Below are 25,077 nucleotides of genomic sequence, written 5' to 3'. Positions count from 1 at the left end.
TCAGAGGGGGCGGGGTCACCCACACGTCACTGGGGAACCCCTGGCTTCCCTCTCCAGCGTCAGAGGCGGCGGGGTCAGGTGACGGGTGGCCCCGTCCTCCTAATATAAGAAACATCAGCGCTGGGATCTCCGCAGTGTCTCCGCAGTGGAGACAGAAGACGGATGTATGGACAGCGCTGGACTGAGAGATCCCCCGTCGCTGGATATGATCATCCATCGCTGGACCCCGGAGATCCGTCGCTGGATAGCAAGAGTGGATTAGCACCGCTGGAATCTTTTTTTTATTTTTTTTATTTTTAATAAAGGAATTTTTCAAAAGTGTGTTTGTCTTATTTAACCATTTTTACACTTTCTTTGTGAAATGGTAGGGGTACCCTTACCATTTCAAACAGGGGGGGCCGGGATCTGGGGGTCCCCTTGTTAAAGGGGGCTTCCAGATTCTGATAAGCCCCCCGCCCGCGGACCCTCACAACCACCGGCCAGGGTTGTGAGGATGAGGCCCTTGTCCTCATCAACATGGAGACAAGGTGCTTTGAGGGGTCACAGACCCCCAAAGCATCCTCCCAATGTTGAGGGTATGTGGCCTGGTACGGTTCAGGAGGGAGGGGGGCCACTCTCTCGTCCCCCCCTCTTTTCCTGCGGCCTGCCAGGTTGCGTACTCGGATAAAGGGTCTGATATGGATTTTTAGGGGGACCCCCACGTCAATTTTTTTTTTTGATGCAGGGTTCCCCTTAATATCCATATCAGACCTGAAGGGCCTGGCAATTGAATTTAGGGGACCCCCCATGCTTTTTTTTTTATCAATGAATGAATGAATTGTCGGCTAATACAGAGAACACTCATTGAGTGTTCTCTGTATTACGGGGAGCCGACAATACAGCCGCAAGCGATTTTAAAAGACTTTTTTTCCTGCACAAATGACACTTTGTGCAGGGACAGTTCTAAGCACGGGAAACATGCGCCCCTTCACAGGCATACTATAGATACCCCCCAGCTATGAAATTTAAAGGAATATTACACTTTTATTGTTTCACTTTAATCATTATTAAAATCACTGCTCCTGAAAAAACGACCGTTTTTAAAACTTTTTTTTGCATTGATCCATGTCCCCTGGGGCAGGACCCGGGTCCCCAAACACTTTTTAGGACAGTAACTTGCATATTACCCTTTAAAATGAGCACTTTAGATTGTGAACGTTCGAGTCCCATAGACTTTAATAGGGTTCTAAAGTTCACACGAAGTTTAGGTCTGTTCGCAGGTTCTGGTGCGAACCGAACAGGGGGGTGTTCGGCTCATCCCTAACGGACAAGTATTGTCACCATTTTAATGAGGGGCTGGCGTGATATAAGCTTGGGGATGAGCCCTTTCCAGTCCGGCAGGCCCCTACACACGTGTTCATACTTCTCCCAAAATATGTCCAAAGACTCCGGACGGATAAAGGACAAATCATACTCATAGGAACCTGCCGGACTGATCAGGGCGAAGATATCTGCAGGCCTAAACCCCATCTGCAGGATTTTATCCACCACTGTCCTCCTATGTGGGGGGTTTCCATCGCCTTCCCATTTTAATTGTACGACATTCCTCCTTTTGAATAGGGAGGAAGATAGAACATTTTCATATTCCTTCCCTGCTTGCTCCCCCTTCCCAGAACCTGTGGCAGCAACACCAGCATAAGTTTTTCTTCCACCACCAGCATTTGCAGTCTTGTCCTCAGATACATTCAAACCTGCTGGCAGAGAGTCTGAATCAGATGGGATAGCAGTCTTCTGATTAGCAGGACCCACCCCCTCCCCCGAACACTCAGCTTCAATCCTGGGATCAATAACAGTCTTGGCTGCTGTAGACTCCTGGAGAGTTGTAGTACTACTGCTCCCAGCATCTCCTCCACTACTCTCAGGAACAGCCGCTGTATTGTCCATGGCACTCCTCTCTGCACACTCTTCCCCCAGAAGCTGACAGTTACTCACACCAGTTTGATCTGAAGATTTGTTTTCAACAGGTAATTCAGATTGCACATTGTCTATGGGTTTGGGCTGACTGCCCGTAGCACTACAACCCTCAGCAAGCCCATTGTCACTAAGTCCACATCACCATCCTGCACACAAACTGTACCTGCTTGCTGTGCTGTTGTTACTTTTACAATGTCATGGCTGATGGTGGGATCAGGATTCCCCCCCCCCCCCGTTCTTGCAGACTTCATGGTGGATCTTGCTCTCGCAACAAGTCTCTGTTTCACAGGGTGAGGAATGGTGTCCATCTTCTCATCATCATCTGGAGATTCCAGCTTACAGATGAACTCCCTCCCGTACCAGTACCTCCCTCAACCTCCTGCTCAGATGTTCCATATTGCTGTTGCAGAGGGAGGGAGACAGAGGCCTCTGCCATTGAGGGCTCAGCAGATGTCTGAGGTGTTGAAGAGCTGGGCTCATCCTCCGGGCCCACTTTCTCACTCTCTGCTGAGTCTGTTGGTATCTGCATCTACTCACTGATGAGTCACTTTCCATGCAGGAAGCGGCTCCTCTCCTCATGCGACTAAATCGCTCCTCGTTTCTATATTTCTCTTTAAATATGCCACTGTTCTCCTTCAGAGAGCTCACCAGCTCCTTCTGCTTTTTAACAACTTGCTCCAAGTCCTTCAACTCAGGCCTCAGAGCCGGCCTCTTCTTGCTGTATAATTTAGCACAAACTTGTTTTTTCTTGCTAAATTCAGCCATCAAAATCAACAATTTCTCCTCTTTCTCAATCCGCTTCAGCTTTCCAAAAATCCTCTGTCTAAAGGCAGACAGGGACTCATCTCTCCTTTGGCCAGACCCAGTATCTTCCACAGGCCTATCCAGGGGGCACCCGCCAGGGTCCTCCCCAGGATCCAGCATCCCTCCAGGGGCAGAGAAGCAACTCTAGCCCCTGGTCTCTGGAAGCAAAGGAACTAACAACCTCACTGTCAAGGAGCAGAACGGCAGTTTCCCACCATCCCTGTGCTGAGTTTCCAGGTCTCTACACCCACTGTGCCCATTATGAGGGGTTCCCACCATCCCTGTGCTGAGTCCCCAGGTCTGTACACCCGCTGTACCCATTATGAGGGGTTCCCACCATCCCTGTGCTGAGTTCCCGGGTCTGTACACCTACTGTGCTCATTATGAGGGGTTCCCACCATCCCTGTGCTGAGTTCCCGGGCCTGTACACCTACTGTGCTCATTATGAGGGGCTCCCACCATCCCTGTGCTGAGTTCCTGGGTCTGTACACCTACTGTGCCCATTATGAGGGGTTCCCACCATCCCTGTGCTGAGTTCCTGGGTCTGTACACCTGCTGTGCCCATTATGAGGGGTTGCCACCATCCCTGTGCTGAGTTCCCAGGTCTGTACACCTGCTGTGCCCATTATGAGGGGTTGCCACCATCTCTGTGCTGAGTTTCCTGGGTCTGTACACCTGCTGTGCCCATTATGAGGGGTTGCCAGCTCATTTGAATTTGCTGCCTTAATGCAACACGTTTATGCAAAAAGAAAAAAAATGTGCATTAAAGCAACACACCAGGACCCCAAAGTTTGAATGGGCCCTTTGAATTTTATAGAGGGGGTTTCCTGTGTCAGCTTCCAAATATTCGTTTACACAAGACTTGTATACACTTTAATGGACAGTGTGTAGAGTCCTCATTATCACCCAGGAGAAGTGTAATTGGGTTCAAATGCAGACATGGTATCAGTTATGCTTTGTTTAAACGTATGCATGCTGAGTGTCAGTGTAATACTCACAGGAGTTTACACAGTACCTTGACAATGTCTTCACCTGCTTTTCTCTCCAGAAGGACAGGACCATCTTTATTCAGGCATCATCTACTTCCTGGACTGAGATGCCGACTCAGAGAAGACACAATCATTGTAAATCTTGGTACTTGTGCAGTGTTTGGCTGTGTGTATAGATGTCTGCCACGGATTGGCCTCAGTTGCAGCCTTTCTCACCTTGTGACTTGCTACAAGAGTGCAATGCTGCAATCTGATCATTGGGCACGAGGAGAGACTGAGGAAATGCTTCCTCCTGCCTGCAGCAGACTGAAGACATTATCTTAGCCTAGGTGAAGTCACTGACTTTAGCTCAAGCATGACTTTTTTCTATACTGGTGCTGCACATAGTGACAGATCAGGGATGTATTCATGTAGAGCTGCAGAGTTATATAAAGGTCCACTTTAAAGTCATGAATGCAGCCTGCAAACACCCGACTCTGACATCCCATTCACACTTGTGCGACTTGTCATGCGACTTTGGACATCAAAGATGCATGACAAGTCGTACCCCATGTTTTGCAATAACCATTCCTTTAAACTATATTGTCAAAAGTATTGGGATACCTGTCTTTACACACACACATGACCTTTAATGGTATCCCAGTCTTAGTCCGTAGGGCTCAATTTTGAGTTGGCCCACCCTTTGCAGCTATATATTGGCCCCTCTCTGCCAATCTCTTCACTCGTTTCCCCTACCCCACCACGCAAAATTCAAAATGCTAACCATAACATACCAGGCCATCCACAACATCTCCCCCATCTACATCACCAACCTCATCTGCAGATAGTGCCCCAATCGTCCCCTCTGCTCCTTCCAGGACCTCCTGCTCTCTAGCTCCCTTGTTGCCTCCTCTCATGCTCGTCTTAAGGACTTCTCCAGAGCCTCTCCCATCCTCTGGAACTCCCTGCCCTGATATATCCGATCAGCCCCTACCCTGTCCCCCTTTAGGAGATCTCTGAAAACTTATTTATCCCACACCCACCTAACAACTGTCCCCGAGCCACCCCCATCAAATCATCCCCCGCAACTATTACCGTTTGTACCACCACCCCCTCCCTTTAGAATGTAAGCTCTACAAGCAGGACCCTCCTGTACCTTTTGTATTATACTGTAATTGTGCTGTCCCCCCTATACATTGTAAAGATCCCTGCGTAAACTGTTGGTGCTATATAAATCATGTATAATAATAACAGCTTCAACTCTTCTGGGAAGGCCGTCCACAAGGTTTAGGAGTGTGTCTATGGGAATGTTTGACCATTCTTCCAGAAGCGCATTTGTGATGTCAGGCACTAATGTTGGACGAGAAGGCCTGACTGCTCTAATTAATCCCAAAGGTGTTCTATGGGGTTGAGGTCAGGACTCTGGGCAGGCCAGTCAAGTTCCTCCACCCCAAACTCACTCATCCATGTCTTTATGGACCTTTATTCGTGCACTAGTCCAATTCATTTGGTAGAGGGGGGTTTATGGTGTGGGGGTTGTTTTTCAGGGGTTGGGTTTGGCCCTTTAGTTCCAGTGAAGGCAACTCTTAAGGCGTCAGCATACCAAGACATGTTAGACAATTTCATGCTCCCAACTTTGTGGGAACAGTTTGTGCACAAAGCAAGGTCCATAAAGACATGGATGAGTGAGTTTAATGTATTCCAGCTCACATTGTCGAACACATGCAAAAGGAAATAGGGGCCAAAAATATCGACAATGTGCGCTGGATTACATTGCTGGAGATATTTTATTGCCCAGTACACGAATGGAATGGTTATGTTTGAAAGTTCCCTGGAGATTTCATCTTTGAAAAATCTGCATAAAAGTGCATAAGCTTTTTTGATCCTTCGAATGTATATTCGTTTGGATCCAGTATATCTGGTAAGCCTACATCATGATTGGTTCAGGGAACGTCACGTGGTGTCTGCATGTCTTTTTTTTATACAGAGAAGGTGGACGGTGATTTCTACCTCACACATGGATTGGATCTCTATTTATAAGAGACTTTGTACCTCTTTTGGACTTTTTTGCATCACTTTATATTTTTTATACACTTGTGCACACATGGTGTATACTGATGAGTATTATCTTTTCACATGAATGTTATGTAATCTTGTTTTGACATTTAAATAATACTGTGAGAATATTGATAGGTGGTATATAAGGTCACCTTTCTCTCTTAGCGCTACACTATTGTATAATATTCCCATAGACACACTCCTAACCTTGTGGACGGCCTTCCCAGAAGAGTTGAAGCTGTTATAGCTGCAAAGGGTGGGCCAACTCAATATTGAACCCTACGGACTAAGACTGGGGTGCCATCAAAGTTCATGTGTGTAAAGGCAGGTGTCCCAATACTTTTGACAATATAGTGCGACTTCAATGTAGTTCATGGACTACTTTGGTCATGTGACTTGAGGGCCAAAGACTTCAATGTTAACTATCAAAAGTTGCATGAAAGTCGTAGTTGAATGTTTTACATGCAACAGTGGGTCCAAGTCTGCTGAGGGACAACAAGTCACATCCAAAGTTGCATCAGATTTGCACTCTGAAGTCACAGGACTTTGGATTGGTAGAAGTGTGAATGAAGCTGGAATGGTGAAGGTTCTGATAACACACAGGAGATGGAGCAAAGGTTGTATCATGTGTAGATGGCAGATGGAGGTTTGGGAGAGGAGGGAACAGGTGAAGAGCGAATTAAAGTCACAACAAGGACATGCTTTGTTCAGCTGTGCTGCGCCCCCCACCCGCCCCACATGTGCTTCGTGATTCAGCAAACTTCCTGCCAGGGTTTTATAATCCCCCAGCAACCCTGTAACACCAGCAAACTACTAAAGCTGAGCAAAGAGCAATGGGAGAAGGCAACCTGCAAAATCCCTACTGCAACCATTCAGCTTTTACTGAGCTGCCCAGGCCAAATCTGGCACTATTCCTGTGCATGCAAAGATCTTCATTTTTTTTTTTTTTTTAACTAGATAATTACTTAGAACCCCCAAACATGATCTATTTTCTGAAAGCAAAGGCTTGGGAGAACAAAACGTTGGTAGTTACAATTTTTTATGTCTCGTATAATTTACATGGTGGTTTTACAAATGCATGGGGGGGGGGGGGGGGGGACATCACCCGACCACCCCATAGCAGATTTACTGGAATGCAGACAGGATAAAAGAGATGGTCAGAGACTGCAGACATGATACAGGAGATGGTCAGAGGCTGCAGACATGATACAGGAGATGGTCAGAGACTGCAGACATGATACAGGAGATGGTCAGAGACTGCAGACATGATACAGGAGATGGTCAGAGACTGCAGACATGATACAGGAGATGGTCAGAGACTGCAGACATGATACAAGAAATGGCCGAGGAGACTGCAGACATGATGCAAGAGATGGCGAAGAGACTGCAGACATGATGCAAGAGATGGCGAAGAGACTGCAGACATGATGCAAGAGATGGCGAAGAGACTGCAGACATGATGCAAGAGAAGGCGAAGAGACTGCAGACATGATGCAAGAGATGGCGAAGAGACTGCAGACATGATGCAAGAGATGGTCAGAGAATTTGTAAATAATACAATAGATGGTCAGAGACTGTGAACATGCTATAGCAGTCGTTGAGGACAGGGGACATGCTTCAAGACAAAGTAATCAAATGAAGACATATTACAGGAGACTGCTAGAAAATCACTGCTATAACAGAACAATAGGGAAGCACAGATGCAGGGGTCCTGGGGGCCACACAAAAAGTGCCAAAGGACCACATGCAGCCCCCAGGCCACAGGTTTGGCACCAGGGATGTAGGGAGTCATGGACCCGCCCCCTAAAGGGGCATTGCAGAGGTCCACACTCACTGTTTAATAACGCAGATCATCGACGCAACATTGAGGAACACCCACTGCTGGAAGAAGATCAGAAGAAGGCATGTCCACCCCGAAGACACCTGGAAAAGGTAAGTATAGAAAATAAAGCATAAAATATATACAGGGGGATCTCAAGGGGCAGAGGGATGTCCTCTGGGGAAATGGGGGGGGGGCAGGGAAAAAAGTTGGGCTTTAAATGTAGCTGAAGATCTTTTTTACAGTTTGATGTCATATTCTGAATATTGGGAACTAAGATCATTTGCACTGCCAGCCCTGAACTATGCAGCCTTCTGTTCTTATATGAAATGCAAGCCCTCAGTAACAAATGGCTGAGCTGGAAGATTTATTCAAAGTCCTGGAGAATAAGTCTGGAGGAAACAATGAGAGCACGCAGCTCCCCACCGGGAATCCATAGCAACCCGTGACCCTGTACCTCTCAGAAGACGCCCCTTTTCTTTATGGTTGAAACCCGATTACCATGGGATTGATGACTTGGTTGCGCAACTGCTACATAGCTAACTGCAGCTTGAAAATACTGTAATCCTTAAAGCACAACTCCAGCCACAAATGCCAAGATAGAAATGAATAGCTCTTTAAAAGACACACAAGTATAAGATAGAAATGTTTTGAGATTTTCCCAACAGTGCCTTTTTCTGCCACTAGATGTTCTCACGCTGATGGCTAGCATCATTCAACCCACTTCCTCGGAAGTCCAGGTTGTCCTTAAAGCGGACCTCTACCCTGAAGTGGAGGTTCCGCTCATCTGATCCCTCCCCCCCCCCTCCGGTGCCACAATTGGCACCTTTCAGGGGGTAGGGGGGGTGCCGATACCTGGATAATCCAGGTATCTGCACCCACTTCCGGGACAAGCTAGCCGCAGCTAACCGCTGTCCTTCTTCTCATCTTTGGGTACTCCAAGACAGTGGCTCCTCTAACTATCCTATGGACTTCTTAGGCCGACTATAGATGGTGCAAATCTGGGACAGCTCAGCATGCCTGAATGCATCAGTTGATCAGCTTGGGTGCAACCAACTAGCCTGCTAGATTTACCTAGTGGCTGCTATAGCCGCTAGCAATAATCACTGTCTTCTCCTGGTGAGGACAGTTCCCCCCTAGGATTCCTATGTCAGCACTGTCTGAGTTGATGGAGGAATTGGGCAAATTTCTTTCCTGTAACTCATGGTTGTAGAAAAGAAATTCACACCGTCTATGGACTGCCTTAGTTCATTTGAATTCCTCCCTCTGTAGGACAGTCACTGCTTCCTTCCAATGTCCATTTATCCCTCTCATATTTGGGTATTCTCAGTAGCTCTTCGAGCCATCCTTCGTTCTTCTACGTGATCCGAATCCCTCCTGTTGTAGGATGTCCACTGCCTCCTTCCAATGCCCATTTATCCCTTTTACCTTTGGGTAATCTCAACAGATCTATAAGTCATCCTTCGTTTTTCTCTGTGATCTGGATCCCTCCCGTTGTAGGATGATCAGTGCCTCCATCCAATGCCCATTTATCCCTCTCATCTATGGGTACTCTCATTGGTTCCTCTAACTAACCCTTGCTTTTCTCTGTGATCTGGATCCCTCACAATGTAGGATGTTCAGTGCCTCCATCTAATGTTAATTTATACCTCTCATCTTTGGGTACTCTCAGCATATCTACGAGCCATCCTTTGTTTTTATCTGTGATCTGGATCCCTCCTGTTGTAGGATGTCCAATGCCCATTTATCCCTCTCATCTATGGGTGCTCTCATTGGTTCTTCTAACTAACCCTTGCTTTTCTCTGTGATCTGGATCCCTCACAATGTAGGATGATCAGTGCCTCCATCTAATGCCCATTTATCCCTCTCATCTTTGGGTACTCTCAGCTGATTTTCGAGCCATCCTTCGATTTTTCTCTGTGACCTGGATCCCTCCCGTTGTAGGATGATCAGTTCCTCCATCCAATGCCCATTTATCCCTCTCATCTATGGGTACTCTCATTGGTTCCTATAACTAACCCTTGCTTTTGCTTTTCTCTGTGATCTAGATCCCTCAAAATGTAGGAAGGTCAGTGCCTCCATCCAAAGCTCATTTATCCCTCTCCTCTTTCTAGCAATTCCTGAACTTTCCCATGGAACCTCTCCAACAAGATCTCATTCACCATTCCTCCTTGCAGTAAAATGGTTAAACCCTTCCACAGTCTCTCAGACTTTAGTGTCCTTCATTGAACGAGATCCTTGTCTGCCCAGTCTCCCTTTCATGACCCTCAAATGTATTTACATGACCGAAATTCCTGCACCCCGAGAGAGTAACCTCCTGCATGCTGATGAGAAGAACAGATGTTCTATGGTTCTCAAAGAGGCATGATGAGTTTTTTGAAGTTGTAATTTTTTCCCACAATTCTTTGCAAAATCAAGATATTTTTTAACTTTTTTTTTTTTTTTTTTCACAAAATTGTCATATTATCAGTTTATTTCTCACACAGCATATGTATACCACAAATTACACCCCAAAACACATTCTGCTATTACTCCCGAGTACGGCGATACCACATGTGTGAGACTTTTACACAGTGTGGCCACATACAGAGGCCCAACATGCATGGATCGCCATCAGGCGTTCTGGAGCACCCAGGACAATTCTGACATTTCTCTCCTACATGTAAAAATCATCATTTATTTGCTAGAAAATTACATAGAATCCCAAAACATTATATATATATTTTTTTTAGCAAACACCCTGGAGAATACAATGGTGGTCGTTGCAACTTTTTATCTCGCACGGTATTTGCGCAGCAATTTTTCGAATGCTTTTTTTTGGAAAAAAAACTGTTTTGTGCTAAAAAAAAAAAACACAGTAAAGTTAGCCCAATTTTTGCATAATGTGAAAGATGAAGTTACACTGAGTAAATCGATACCTAACATGTCACTCTTCAAATTTGCACAGGCTCGTGGAATGGCGCCAAACGTCGCTATTAAAAAACCCCATAGGCGACAATTTAATTTTTTTTTTTTACTGGTTATATGTTTTGAGTTACAGAGGAGGTCTAGGGCTAGAATTATTGCTCTTGCTCTAACGTTCGCAGGGATACCTCACATGTGTGGTTTGAACACCGTTTTCATATGTGGGCGGGACTTACGTATGCGTTCGCTTCTGCATGCGAGCACAGGGGACAGGGGCGCTTTAAAAAAAAAAAAAAAAAAATTATTGTTCATTTTACTTTATTTATTTTAGTTTGACATTTTTTTCCCCAAAAATAAATTTTTTGATCACTTTTATTCCTATTACAAGGAATGTTAACATCCCTTGTAATAGGAATATGGCATGACAGGTCCTCTTTACAGTGAGATATGGGGTCAATAAGACCCCGCATCTCACCTCTAAGCTGGGAAGCCTGAAAAAAAAAAAAGATTCTGGATTTGATTGTATTGGCGAGTCGGTAGAAGCACCGGAGGGTGGCGGGGGGGGGGGGGGGGGGTCTATGGCTGGGTATTGCAGGGTATCACCGACTATGGCTGGGTATGGCTGGATATCTCAGAGTATTGCGTTGCAGAGCATTGCAGGATATTGTGTAAGCTGCAGCCGAGTAGTACCCCAGATGACGTCTTCTACGACGAAACGCGTCGGGACTCTGCTGCAACTTTGTTTTATCTTGTTAAGCACACAAACCACTTTATACATGTGAGTTTTGTACTTTTATTTTTTATCTATTTCTATAAAAACGGAATTACGCTATGTTTGGTCCCTGCTTCTTTCTCTTGTTCTTAAACCGTTTTTGGATATATCTGGTTGGAGTTAAAATATCTTGTAACCTATGAAGAGATCACCCACATTTGAAGTCCCCCTGGTTAACTGCTGCTGTGAGGATTTGCATATAGTTGCAAAAAGCTTGTACGATCCCCCAAATGTAAATTTGTGAGGATCCAGCATCTCCGGTAAGCCTCCAATTCGCTTGGTGATGGGAACTTCACACGATTAATATATGAATCTTTAAAAGGAGGTGCAATCTATTTCATGTTTTTGGATCATACAAAGACATCACACACAAAAGACTTTGTTTTTTGGGACTTTGTTGTTTCTTTGTTTTTTTTTTCTCTCACTTCATTACTTGGATACTTTTTGAGTCACTTATATATATGATTTATGTCACAAATTTATATATCATGAGCACCACTTTATAGTGTAATTTTACACTTATATGTAAGATCTATGAGATTTATTGGCTGATGTTATGAGAAGCGCTACACTTTTTTACAAGAGTGTTGCATGGTATTGGTGGGTGTTGCAGAGTGTTGCAGAGTGTTGCAGAGAATTGAGGGGTTAATTTTCGGTGAGCAGCGATGTGGGCACTGCAGATGCAGCCCACATCGCTGCTGACACTGATCTCTTCCCCCTCCGCTGTTCCGATCGGTACAGAGAGGGGGAGGGAGGAACCGGCATCATAACAAAGTGAGCGGAGCGATCACGTGGTAAACGGCCGCTATGAGCAGCCGTTTACCGTGATCCGTGACGGCGGTCACGGATGCTCTCGAGTGCGCGCCCCAGGGGGCGCGCGAGAGCGGAATTCTGGGAGGACTTCATATGACGGCCTCCCAGAGTTAAGAAACCGCCCTGTAGCCATCATTCGGCTATAGGGCGGTCCAACGGCCACTTTGTATGACCAGAGTAGAGTCAGATATTTCCCCAGTGGGGATGAGATTCTGCTTTGAGTTGGACTTGGATAAGAGGTGAACCCAACCTGCTGGATTCTGCATTGCTCAGGTGTGAATGGGGCCTAAATGACAATACAGTATGACTATATATAAAACATTATATGATGTGTGTGTGTGTGTGTGTATATATATATATATATATATATATATATATATATATAATATTTATTTTAGTAGAGGGTCAGCCTGGGGCAGGGTTAAGAGGGGGTTAATTGAAGAAGGCAGGTACTTCCCCATCAGGTGTGCTGAAAGTATCAGTGTGGAGTTGTTGAGTAGGAGAGAAAGACACAGCAGCACGCTGTGTGGAAACATCCATTGCTGGAAGGTGGACCTGCTGGGTGAGATTAAACCACAAAAAAGACTTTAGCTGTGTTCGGAGCCATGAACTGTTACCTCTAAGCCTGTGGGCTGATGAACTGTGAGCTGTACCTGTGTGCACATCCGTGTGATAAGACCAGTCTGTCTGATCTTATGTTTTGTTTTGCTGCTTTGCTGAATAAAAGCCAATTTTATTTTACTGGACTGCCTCTGAGCCAGCTCTTCACCCCTCTGATCCCCTAATATATATGGTCTATTGTTGCTGGTGGGGGGGTCTAGTCTATTGTTACTGGCTACATTTACACACACACACACACACACACACACGTACATACACATACATATAATATATAAATGTAGCCAGTAACAATAGACTAGACCATCCACCCTAGCAACAATAAACCCCACAGAACCATAAACCGCGACAATAGCTCCCTCACACAGCAATAGACTCCCCCAGCCACAGTGGACCCCACCCCAGCAACAACAGACCCCACTCTAGCAACAATAGATCTGCTGCAGTAACAATAGACCCCACTCCAGCAACAATAGATACCACCCCAACAATTATCCCCACCCCAGCAACAACAGATCCCCCCACACAATAGACTCCCTAGCAATAATAGACCCCACTCCAGCATCAATAGATCCCAGGCAGCAACAACATAAACCCCACACAACATCCTCCCCATTAACCATAAACCCAACAGAAAAATATACACCACCCCAGCAATAGTGGATTCCCCCACACAACAATAGACATACACCCCCCCCCCCCCCCCCCACACACACAAACACACACACAAACACACAGCAATGGAGTACCCACAACAAAATACCACCCCCAGCAACAGAAGATCCACTCCTTCAACATTAGACCCCCAGCAGCAACAACAGATCTCACAGCAGCCAGCATTAATAGAATCTAGCAGCCAGAAACAATAAACCTTTCCCTCAGCAGTAGCAACATAAGGCCCCCCGGCAACAATAGATCCCCTACCAGTAACAATAGACCCGTACAGAAAAACTGATTCCAACCAGTGACAATAGATCCAGTAGCCAGCATCAGTAGACCTTCCAGCACACCGCTTGCCATTACATACATTCAGTGCTGGAGGTGTCTGGACTGCGTTCCCCAACATTCCCGCTGAAAAAAAAGTCCTGGTAACATAATAATGTAACAATTTCCTTTTTTATTTTTTACCCTATGAATATGAATATCATGACCAGCAATTCATTTATATTGTCACAATGTTTATTTATTACATATTATGAATCAGCTTATCATCATCATTCTTTTTTGTTGGATTTTATTGTGTTTATTTATTGAACAATAACATTTGTAATCATGTGTACGAACTACGCCATATTTTGTATGTGATGTGCCTCATTTAAAGTCCCAGGACTTTAGAAATTGGAAATTGTGTCTCTATATTTGTAAATGAGTTGAACACTTTTGCATGAACACCTCTGGAATCCTGATGTTAAGAGACTACATAAGCATCCGGTGAGGCCCCCACATGTTAGGATTAGGGGGGGGGGGGGGTGGCCTCACTGGAACAGAACGCTTGTTTAGAAGAGCAGACCGTCACATAGAAGAGTGTGGGAAAGTGTTATGCAAGGCAGGGAGTGACTAGGAGACTGCTGAAGCCTGGTAGGTGAGAGATAACAAAGGGGAAAAGTACGTCCTACTTGGCAGGACATGATTTTGCTGGTGACTAATCATTTTAATTCTGGTTGAAAAAAAGACCAAAGGGACACCGGAGGACCTCAGATCTGTGAAGGACAACAACGCACCTTAGCAACGTTCTTCATTCAACCCAAGGCTTCCAAGATGAACTCCACGTCCTCCGAATGGCGTAGGCGAGATTTGGTGAACGTCCGAGGAGTTCCCATGATCTGCGCTTTCGCCCACAATTTGGATGAGATTACCGATCATTTCCAGGCCAGGGAAGACGACATCGTCATAGCCACCTACCCCAAATCAGGTACCCCTATAGTAGAGTTGCCACCTCATCCCTTTAAACCCGAACACCTTTGCATTACACAGGTTCTGAGGCTGATTTAATGCAGGTAAGGCAGCAAGTGAGTTTAATTACCAACGTAATCGGCCACAGAACCCGTGTAATTAATATGCGTTCGGGTTTAAAGGGATGAGGTGGCAACTCTACCCTATAGTCACTGGTGAAAGAGACCCTCAACGCGATCGTTCGTTAGAATTGTGATGTTTTCTGTCCTAGGTACAACATGGATGAGTGAGATTGTGGATCTTGTCCTCAATGATGGAGACATCGAGAAGAGTCGCAGGGATGCCATTTTCCAAAAAGTTCCGATGCTGGAGTTCCGTATCCCAGGGGAGGTACCGCCAGGTCAGTCATAGGTGTATGTTATACGATTTATGTGTCTGATTATGAAGGAGAAAAAAAAGCAGAGATCATGGTGATCATGGTGGATCTCTCACGTGTACTAGTTTATGTAGATCAGGGGTCTCAAACTTGCGGCCCTCCAGCTGTTGCAAAACCACAAGTCCCATGAGGCATTGCAAGGCTGACCATTACAAGTATGACTCCCACAGGCAGAGGCATGATGGGACTTGTAGTTTGGCAACAGCTGGAGGGCCACCAGTTTGTGATCCCTGATGTAGAGAGAAGATGAGCAGAGAACATGTTCTCATCACAGGACACAACCCTTCTGTAATTCACTTTTACAGAGATGGGCAATTTGTGAAGGTGAGATCTGAAGATCTCACAAAATATCACACCCAGTAACAAAATATCCACCCAAGCAACATTAGGGCCCCCCAGCAGCAACAACATCAGATCTCCCAGCAGCCAATATCAATAGATCCTCCAGCAGCCAGTAAAAATAGACCTCTCCCTCAAAAGTAGATCCCTTCCAGCAACATAAGACCCCCCAGCAACATAAGATCCCCTCAGCAACAATAGGTTCCCCATCAGCAACAATGGACCCTCACCCAAAATTAGATCTCCACCACTGACAATAGATCCTCCAGCACACCCCATGCTATTATATACATTCAGTGCTGGAGGTGCTGGAACTGCGTTCCCGCTGAAAAAAAGCTATATATGTGTGTATGTATGTGTATATGTATGTGTGTGTGTGTGTATATATATATATATATATATATATTTGTGAGGGGTTAGCTCGGCAGCGGGTGTGTGTGACCCCATGGATGGGTTCACAACACAAAATCAGGCACAGCAGACAGCGTTGTAGGTGCAAACAAACAAAATATGCGGTTTATTCATGCTACATGCAGTGAAACATATAACAGCCAAACAGAAAATAAAACATGAAAATAAATCCTGGTCAGCTTGACCTCTAATTACACACTTAGATTCCCTATCTAACAACTGAGTGCAGCCTTGTGCAGCACCAGTCCCTGTCTCTGTTGTAGAGGTTTGCCACACAGGCGTTAACTCACCGCACAGAACAAGTGTCGCACTCCCCAGTCTATACAACACAAAACTGGTTCCAGGATGGAGCATCTCCCTAAGCATGCTGGGGTTTTTTGTAGAGGTCTTAATGAGCCCACTTACTTCAGCTGGGCTCATTAACTCTTCCCCTCTAATTATACAAGTCTGCATAAAGCCTGAATCTAGGGCACACATATTTCCCATCCTGGATACAACCAGGTGACTTTACCTGCGTGCTGCCACTATATATATATATATATATCTCATCCAATCCTGCAGCAGTATGTGGAACATCGGCACAGCACATGAGGAACAGGGCAGCCATCAGGAATTCTAGGGCCCCTTATACAGCTTTAGGCCAGGGCCCCCCCCCATACATCAGAGTTTACACAGTTCATTAGGGTCCCCAAAGTTTCCCCCCCTTACAACAAGGTCCCCAGAGTCCCCCCTCCTTTCATCAGTGTCCCCAGAGTCATCCCCTCTTACATTAGTGTCCTAAGAATTCCCCTCCCCTTGCATTAGGGTCCCCAGAATTCCCCCTCCTTAAGTCAGGGTCCCCAGAGCCCGCCCTCACATCAGAGAACCCAGTTTCAACAGGGTCTTTAAAGCCTCCCCTTATATTAGGATCCCAAAGCCCCCCCCCCCCTCCCTCAGAGCCCCCTCTTTAAATCAGAGTAACCAGAGTTCCCCCTTACATCAGGGTCCCCAGAGTCCGCCGTACATCAGGGTCCACAGAGCCCCCTTTAAATCATGGTACCTAAAACAACCTCACACCAGGATCCCTAAAGCCCCCTTACATGTGGAGAGTGGAAAGGTTTCAAAAATAGCTGGTGTAATGGAAGGGGTGGAGGGAGTATTGTGAAGACCCCAGCTTACAACAGGATCCGGTCCTTCTCATTGCATTCAACTACAGAACAGCTAGAAGTTGGAAGGCTGGGCACTGGGACCGGGTAGGTTTGGAGGCGGAACTTCCTCCTCCTCCTCTGAATGTTGGGGGGCCTGGGGAGGGGCAAACAAGTGATTGGTTGCTAGGACATGGGCGGTCCCAGCAACCAAACCCTAGTGCTGTAAACAGCAGGCAGTGCGGTCAGCCACTGCACATTCAGGGACAGTTGTGTTCGCTGCACAGCCTGCCCTTTTGCTTGGCGGCATGGCTGTGGGCAGCAGAGACACCACACCTCCCAACTTTTTGAGATGGGAATGAGGGATACCTATCAGCAAAAGTATGCAGGCATAGGACACACCCCTTGTCACGCCCCCTTAAATGAGAGTTGTGCAGAAAAAAAAACAAGATTCGTTAAACCCACAAGTGCTTTTTTTTACCACTACTATTCCTTTATATTTAAATCAAAAAAAAAAAATTTTTTTTAATTTTAACCGCGCTCTCCCATATAATAAATCCTAGTACAAAAAACGAACACATAAAAATTATAAGGAAAACATAACGTATAAACAGAAATGCTGTGTATACACCATAAACAATCACAATCTAGTGAAGAAATACACAATATAAACAAATAAATAGGAAATATGTTAAATAATTATAAATTCATGCAATAATAAAGTGCACAAAATATATAAACAATCACAGGTACCGTAAATAACAGAGTGCTCAAAAAAGATGTGTATAACCAACAATTTCTCATAAAGGTGTAATCATAAGCGTGACAGTCCAATGAGCGGAAATGTTTCTTCAAAAGAAATCCTGTGCAGGTGCAACCAAAAGGCTTCCTTCACCAACACCGTGCTGATAAATAGTAAGAATGCGCTTACCAAACATTTTGAAGATTTGCATTCTATAAAATGTCATTCCTTTTCCAAATTTGTAACAAGGCAAAACAAGAGTATGCCCACGTACACACGGTCGGAGATTTTGCCAACCAAATCCGTCGGATTTTGCCCGTCAGATTCAGTCCGACGGATTGTGTCCGAAACTGTTGCATACACACGGTCGGGCCAAGTTGGCGAAAAATCCGATCTTTCAGAACGTGATGACGTAATTTCGTTACGATGGGACTACATTCAGGCTAGTAGCCAATAGCTTTGATGTAGGAATTTGATCTGAGCATGCGTGGCACTTGGTCCGATCAAAATGCTCTACACATGATCGGATTAGGTCCGTCCGGCCCAGTTGGTCGGGAAATATTTCCAACATGTTGGAAAATTGGGTCAAACGGAGATTCGGACGGAATCAGTCCGATGCTTACCACACACAGTCGGATTATCTATCGAATCTCCTCTTTTCCTCTTCACCAACCAACATGGTCTGTATGTGAGAGGTGGCTCTCTGCCTGGGACATACAGACCATGTTGGTTGGTGAAGAGGAAAAGAGGAGATTTATGGAAATGGTACACTGCCATTCAACACATCTCATATCTGGCAGCCTAGAATAAGAGAGATACAGTGGGCAATTATAGTGTCAAGTTTGTTTGAAATCGTTATTGGCATTGTTGGTTTACCTGGGGCACTGCTCAACTATATTGGACGGCTCACTGTTGCGCCAACAATCTCCCTGATTGGACTTTCGGTGTTTGAAACTGCAGGACAAAGAACTGGGACTCACTGGGGCATATCAGTTCTGGTTTTGGCGCTGATAATATTATTCGCACAGTACCTAAGAAATGTTACTCTTGTTTTGCCTTGTTACAAATTTGGAAAAGGAAAGACATTTTATAGAATGCAAATCTTCAAAATGTTTCCGGAATGGTTCAACCATGTGGAAAAAATGAGTTGGTGCTTCGGTGTGATGACCCTTTGAGATTCCTGATAATCTATGCCTATTTGATTTGGGATTTGGTAAGCGCGCATTCTTACTATTTATCAGCACGGTGTTGGTGAAGGAAGCCTTTTTGTTGCACCTGCACAGGATTTCTTTTGAAGAAACATTTCCGCTCATTGGACTGTCACGCTTATGATTACACCTTTATGAGAAATTGTTGGTTATACACATCTTTTTTGAGCACTCTGTTTGTTATTTACGGTACCTGTGATTTGTTTATATATTTTGTGCACTTTATTATTGCATGTATTATTTAACATATTTCCTATTTATTTATTTGTTTATATTGTGTATTTCTTCACTAGATTTTGATTGTTTATGGTGTATACACAGCATTTCTGTTTATACGTTATGTTTTCCTTATAATTTTTATGTGTTAGTTTTTTGTACTAGGATTTATTATATGGGAGAGCGCAGTTAAAAATTTTTAAAATTTTTTTTGATTTATATGTTTTATGGGTTTTTTAGCGCAGTATTTCTTTCTGCTTTTTTGTACAATTCCTTTATATTGGCTTTTGCAATTTACAAATGCAGCCGTATAGAAATCAAATGAAAGGTTTAGCGCTGGAAAACACTTTTATATATATAGATATAGATATAGAGATATATATATATATATATATATATATATATATATATATATATATATATATATATATATATATATATATATATATATATATATATATATATATATGCACTTTTTATCTATCTATATGGATCGGGACAAATGAGGAGGAATGAGGGACAGAGGGACTTTGCTCCAAATCAGGGACAGTTGGGAGCTATGTGAATAGAAGCCATGCATTGTGTGCAATTACCATGTGATCAATTGGGAGCAATGGGGACACTGGGTATTTGGGCGGGACGCTCTGGCGGGGGGGGGTTGGACCCAGCAACAACTGGCCGTGGCTGCACAATAGGCAGCTGCTTAGTTCGCCTAGCGGTATCACCGGCCCTGTCTAAAAGGCTACAGGTGTCCTTTTAAAGACAACATGATTCTGATGTTGTCCTTATCTGTTTTCCAGGGAGTGAAAAATTAGAATCTGTACCTTCCCCGAGAGTGATTAAGACTCACCTACCAGTACCGCTCTTCCCAAAATCATTGTGGGATAAGAACGTCAAGGTAAGGCTATGTTAAGGCAGGTAGAATGTCTACGCCTAGTCTGCTAGTGTAGACCTTACCATCACAAGTGACTATTTCACCTGAACCCTGAGGTTCTCTAACAGGAAAGATGAGGACACTGTTCCTTTTGTAAAAGCTTCTTGACACAGTCCCTTAACCACTTGACCACTGGGCACTTAAACACCCTTAATAACCAGACCAATTTTCAGGTTTCAGTGCTCTCACATTTTGAATGACAATTACTCAGTCATACCACACTGTACCCATATGAAATTTTTGTCCTTTTTTTTTCACACAAATGGAGCTTTCTTTTGGTGGTATTTAATCACTGCTGGGTTTTTTTTTACTTTTTGTGCTATAAAAGAAAAAAGACCAAAAATTCTGTAAAAAAAAAAAAAAAAAAAAAAAAAAGGAATTTTTCTTATTTTCTGTTATAAAATTTAGCAGATTAGTAATTTTTCTGCATAAATTTTGGCCAAAATTTATACTACTACATATCTTTGGTAAAAATAAGTAAGTACAAATTGGTGGATATTATTTGTTTTTTGTGAAAGTTATAGAGTCCACAAGCTATGGAGCCAATATCTGAAAATTGATCACACCTGAAGGACTGGTGGCCTATCTCATTTCTTGAGACCCTAACATGTCAGAAAAGTACAAATACCCCCCTTTTTGGAAAGAAGACATTCCAAGGTATTTAGTAAGAGGCATTGTGAGGTTTTTGAAGTTGTCATTTTTTCCCACAATTCTTTGCAAAATCAAGATTTTTTTTTTTCCTTTTTTTTTTTTTTTTTTTTTGTTTTCACAAAATTGTCATATTATCAGGTTATTTCTCACACACAGCATATGCATACCACAAATTACACCCCAAAACACATTCTGATATTACTCCCGAGTACGACGATACCACATGTGTGAGACTTTTACACAGTGTGGCCACATACAGAGGCCCAACATGCAGGGAGCGCCATCAGGCGTTCTGGAGCACCCAGGCCAATTCTGACATTTCTCTCCTACATGTAAAAATCATCATTTATTTGCTAGAAAATTACATAGAACCCCAAAAAATTATGTTTTTTTTTTAGCAAAGACCCTAGAGAATACAATGGTGGTCATTGCAACTTTTTATCACGCAGCAATTTCTAACGTGTTTAAAAAAAAAAAATGTTTTACTGATTACATGTTTTGAGTTACAGAGAAAATCTAGGGCTAGAATTATTGCTCTCGCTCTAACGTTCGCAGCGATACCTCACATGTGTGGTTTGAACACCATTTTCATATGTGGGTGGGACTTGCGTATGCGTTCGCTTCTGCATGCGAGCACATGAGGACAGGGGCGCTTTAATTTTTTTTCATTTTTTGTTTATTTTACTTTTATTTATTTTAGTTTGACTTTTTTTTCCCCAAAAATACATTTTTTGATCACTTTTATTCCTATTACAAGGAATATAAACATCCCTTGTAATAGGAATAGGCATGACAGGTCCTTTTTACAGTGAGATGTGGGGTCAATAAGACCCCACATCTCACCTCCTAGGCTGGAAATCCTGAAATAAAAAAAAAAATAAAAAAAAATTGGCGGAGTATTGGCGGAGTATTGGCGGAGTATTGGCGGAGTATTGGCGGAGTATTGGCGGAGTATTGGCGGGGTATTGGCGGGGTATTGGCGGGGTATTGGCGGGGTATTGGCGGGGTATTGGCGGGGTATTGGGTATGGCAGAGTATTGGCGGGGTATTGGGTATGGCAGAGTATTGGCGGGGTATTGGGTATGGCAGAGTATTGGCGGGGTATTGGGTATGGCAGAGTATTGGCGGGGTATTGGGTATGGCAGAGTATTGGCGGGGTATTGGGTATGGCAGAGTATTGGCGGGGTATTGCAGAGTATTGGCAGGGTATTGGGTATTGCAGAGTATTGGCAGGGTATTGGGTATTGCAGAGTATTGGCAGGGTATTGGGTATTGCAGAGTATTGGCAGGGTATTGGGTATTGCAGAGTATTGGCAGGGTATTGGGTATTGCAGAGTATTGGCAGGGTATTGGGTATTGCAGAGTATTGGCAGGGTATTGGGTATTGCAGAGTATTGGCAGGGTATTGGGTATTGGCAGGGTATTTGCAGGGTATTGGGTATTGGCAGGGTATTTGCAGGGTATTGGGTATTGGCAGGGTATTGGGTATTGGCAGGGTATTGGGTATTGGCAGGGTATTGGGTATTGGCAGGGTATTGGGTATTGCAAGGTATTGGCAGGGTATTGGGTATTGGGTATTGCAGGGTATTGGGTATTGCAGGGTATTGGGTATTGCAGGGTATTGGGTATTGCAGGGTATTGGGTATTGCAGGGTATTGGGTATTGCAGGGTATTGGCAGGGTATTGGGTATTGCAGGGTATTGGGTATTGCAGGGTATTGGGTATTGGGTATTGCAGGGTATTGGGTATTGCAGGGTATTGGCAGGGTATTGGGTATTGCAGGGTATTGGGTATTGGCAGGGTATTGAGGGGTTAAATTTGGTGAGCAGTGATGTGGGCACTGCAGATGCAGCCCACAGCGCTGCTGACACTGATCTCTTCCCCCTCCGCTGTACCAATCGGTACAGAGAGGGGAGGGAGGAACCAACGTCATAACATGACACCGGTTGGTTTATAAGTGATCGCTCCATCATTTGATGGAGCGATCACGTGGTAAACGGCCGTGAAGAGCATCACAGATGCTCTCGAGTGCGCGCCCCAGAGTTAACAGCTTCTCAGAGTTAAACAACCGCCCTGTAGCCGTTAATCAGCTATGGGCCGGTTGTTAAGTGCTTAAAGTAGTTGTAAACCTCTGAAAAAAAAATTCACAACAAAAAAACACCTGCAAGACTTATGCTCTGTACACACGATCAGAAATTCTGCCAGCAAAAGTCGGATGAGAGCTTTTGGTCAGAAATTCCGACCGTGTGTATGCTCCATCGGACTTTTGCTAGCAGAATTCTAGCCAACAAAGGATTGAGAGCAGGTTCTCCATTTCATGGTCGGAAAAAGTTCTGATGGAAAATTCCGATTTTCTGTACAAATTCCGGCGCGCAAAATTTCTACACATGTTCGGAAACAATTCAACGCATGCTCGGAAGCATTAAACGTTGTTTTCTTGGCTCGTCGTAGTGTTGTACGTCACCGCGTTCTTGGCGGTCAAAAGTTCAGAGACCTTTTGTGTGACCGTGTGTACGCAAGCCGAGCTTGAGCTGAATTCCGTCAGAAAAACCATCCAATTTTTTTCCGATGGAAAATCCACTCGTGTGTACGGGGCAAAAGGTGTAATGAGCTAGTACCCGTACCGTCTTGTCATATGTGAACACAGCAACACTGAACCGATCAGAATACTCACGTCCTGCGATCGATGTACCTCTAGCGATCTTGTAAGTGCAATGTGGACAGAGTTTATTATTATAATTAGACTTGTGCACAACCGAAAATTTTGTTTCGGTTCGTTGTCATTCGTAAAATACATAACTTCGACCTGTTATATTCGTTATGTTACGTTAATTCGTTTTGTAATAATAATAATTAGTTATTTCTGTAGAGTGCCGATATTCGTTATACCGAATCTCGAATCATGTCGAATTAATTTGTTATATCCGCTATCATTTATTTCGTATTAGTTGAAGTTCGATATTTATGTATAGACATTCGTGATAATGATTCGTAGTTTGGAAATTTTGTTTGTTTATTGAATCTTTTAACACACACAATGACAACGTCTCTTCTCCTCGGCTCAAATACAATACAACACCCTTCTCACTCAGTTCTCAGGAATGCACTTTGCCAGTAATCCATCCTCCGGCACAAAATGAATCAGCTGATTGGACTGTAAGATTTACTTTGAGTTGACCTTTTGTTTCATTAGATCTTTAACGAATTAGCGAATCATGTCGAATTCATTCATTATATTCGCTATAATTTATTTCCTATTAGTTGAAATTCGTAGTTATTTTTTTTTTTTTTGCATCCGAATGTCGGAAAGATGCAAAATTCGGCCGAATTTTGATTAGTTATGAAACAAATTGCACATGTCTAATTATAGTAAACTGTGTGAAATTCTGTGTAATATTAATATATAAACTGTAATACACTGAAGAGCGCTGCTTTTAATCTTATAGATCACCGGTAATCATTTAATAACGAACTGGAAATTGAATAACCAAGCCTAATGCCCCGTACACCCGATCGGAAATTTGGCCAGCGAAAGACAGATGAGAGCTTTTGGTCGGAAAATGTGATTGTGTGTATGCTCCATCGGACTTTTGCTGGCCAAATTTCGGCCCGCAAAAGATTGAGAGCAGGTTCTCAATTTTTCGGTCGGAAAAAAGTTCCTATCCGAAAATGCGTTTGTGTGTGTTTGTGTGTGTGTGTGTGTGTGTGTGTGTGTGTGTACGGAATTCGGACACGCAAAAACTCACGCATGCACAGATTCAACTAGGACACGGAAGCTATTAGCTACTGGCTATTGAACTTCCTTTTTCTAGTCTCGTCGTACGTATTGTATGTCACCGGGTTCTTAGCGGTTCGGAATTTAAGCGAAATCCCGATGGAATTCCGTTGGGAAAACCATCAGAGCTTTTTCCGACAAAATTTTGATCGTGTGTACGCGGCATTAATCCCTAATACTAGGTGAATTGGGCTTGGCTAGTCAATTTCCAGTTCTTAGCTACCGTATTTAGATTTTGAAGGAAACGGCAATACCTAATATTATTACCTGTAGAAGTACCTATAAATAAAATATTCAAAATGTTCCCTGGGATGTTCATTATAAATGATTACCCCGAGGCTACAAATATATTTTACAGATCTTTACTTAACAATTCTTTTTGGCAGGGCCCTGCTGATATGTTTAATCTTTTCTTAGGCTGAAAAGGGTTTTTATTAATTTTTCATTTTGTTTTGTCTTTAAGCTTCTTTTCATGATCGTTAGATGTGCATATATATATATATATATATATATATATATATATATATATATATATATATATATATATATATATATATAAATAAATAGTGTCGGGAAAAAGTATTGATCGTATCTTATTACAAAATGTGTCAGTAACAGCTGAATCATAATCCTTATTTC

The 25,077-nt window shown here is 43.7% G+C and overlaps 1 protein-coding gene across 5 annotated transcripts in view; it reads left to right on the top strand.

Annotated features, from left to right (window-relative positions):
• Nucleotides 1-1,981: 1,981 nt before the first annotated feature.
• Nucleotides 1,982-25,077, top strand: part of LOC143923611 (sulfotransferase 1B1-like) — a 31,693-nt gene continuing 8,597 nt past the window's right edge. Inside the window, exons 1-4 of one of the 5 annotated variants that reach the window (XM_077447406.1) lie at nt 1,982-2,003; nt 14,382-14,621; nt 14,874-15,002; nt 19,879-19,976. In XM_077447406.1, coding sequence (XP_077303532.1) covers nt 14,468-14,621; nt 14,874-15,002; nt 19,879-19,976 — 381 coding nt within the window. In that variant the 5' untranslated portion in view covers nt 1,982-2,003; nt 14,382-14,467. Of the gene's footprint in view, nt 2,004-7,672; nt 7,716-12,575; nt 12,654-13,652; nt 14,292-14,381; nt 14,622-14,873; nt 15,003-19,878; nt 19,977-25,077 lie in introns of those variants that run through there. The other 4 variants (XM_077447402.1, XM_077447405.1, XM_077447403.1 and 1 more) reach the window with 4 other exon arrangements.

Source organism: Lithobates pipiens, unplaced genomic scaffold (assembly GCF_037356315.1).
Source record: "Lithobates pipiens isolate NorthernLeopardFrog02 unplaced genomic scaffold, aLitPip1_a1.2 Scaffold_22, whole genome shotgun sequence".
Classification (NCBI taxonomy): Eukaryota; Metazoa; Chordata; class Amphibia; order Anura; family Ranidae; genus Lithobates; species Lithobates pipiens.
Note: the sequence above shows the minus strand (reverse complement) of the source record. Positions and strands in the feature narration are given on the sequence as shown.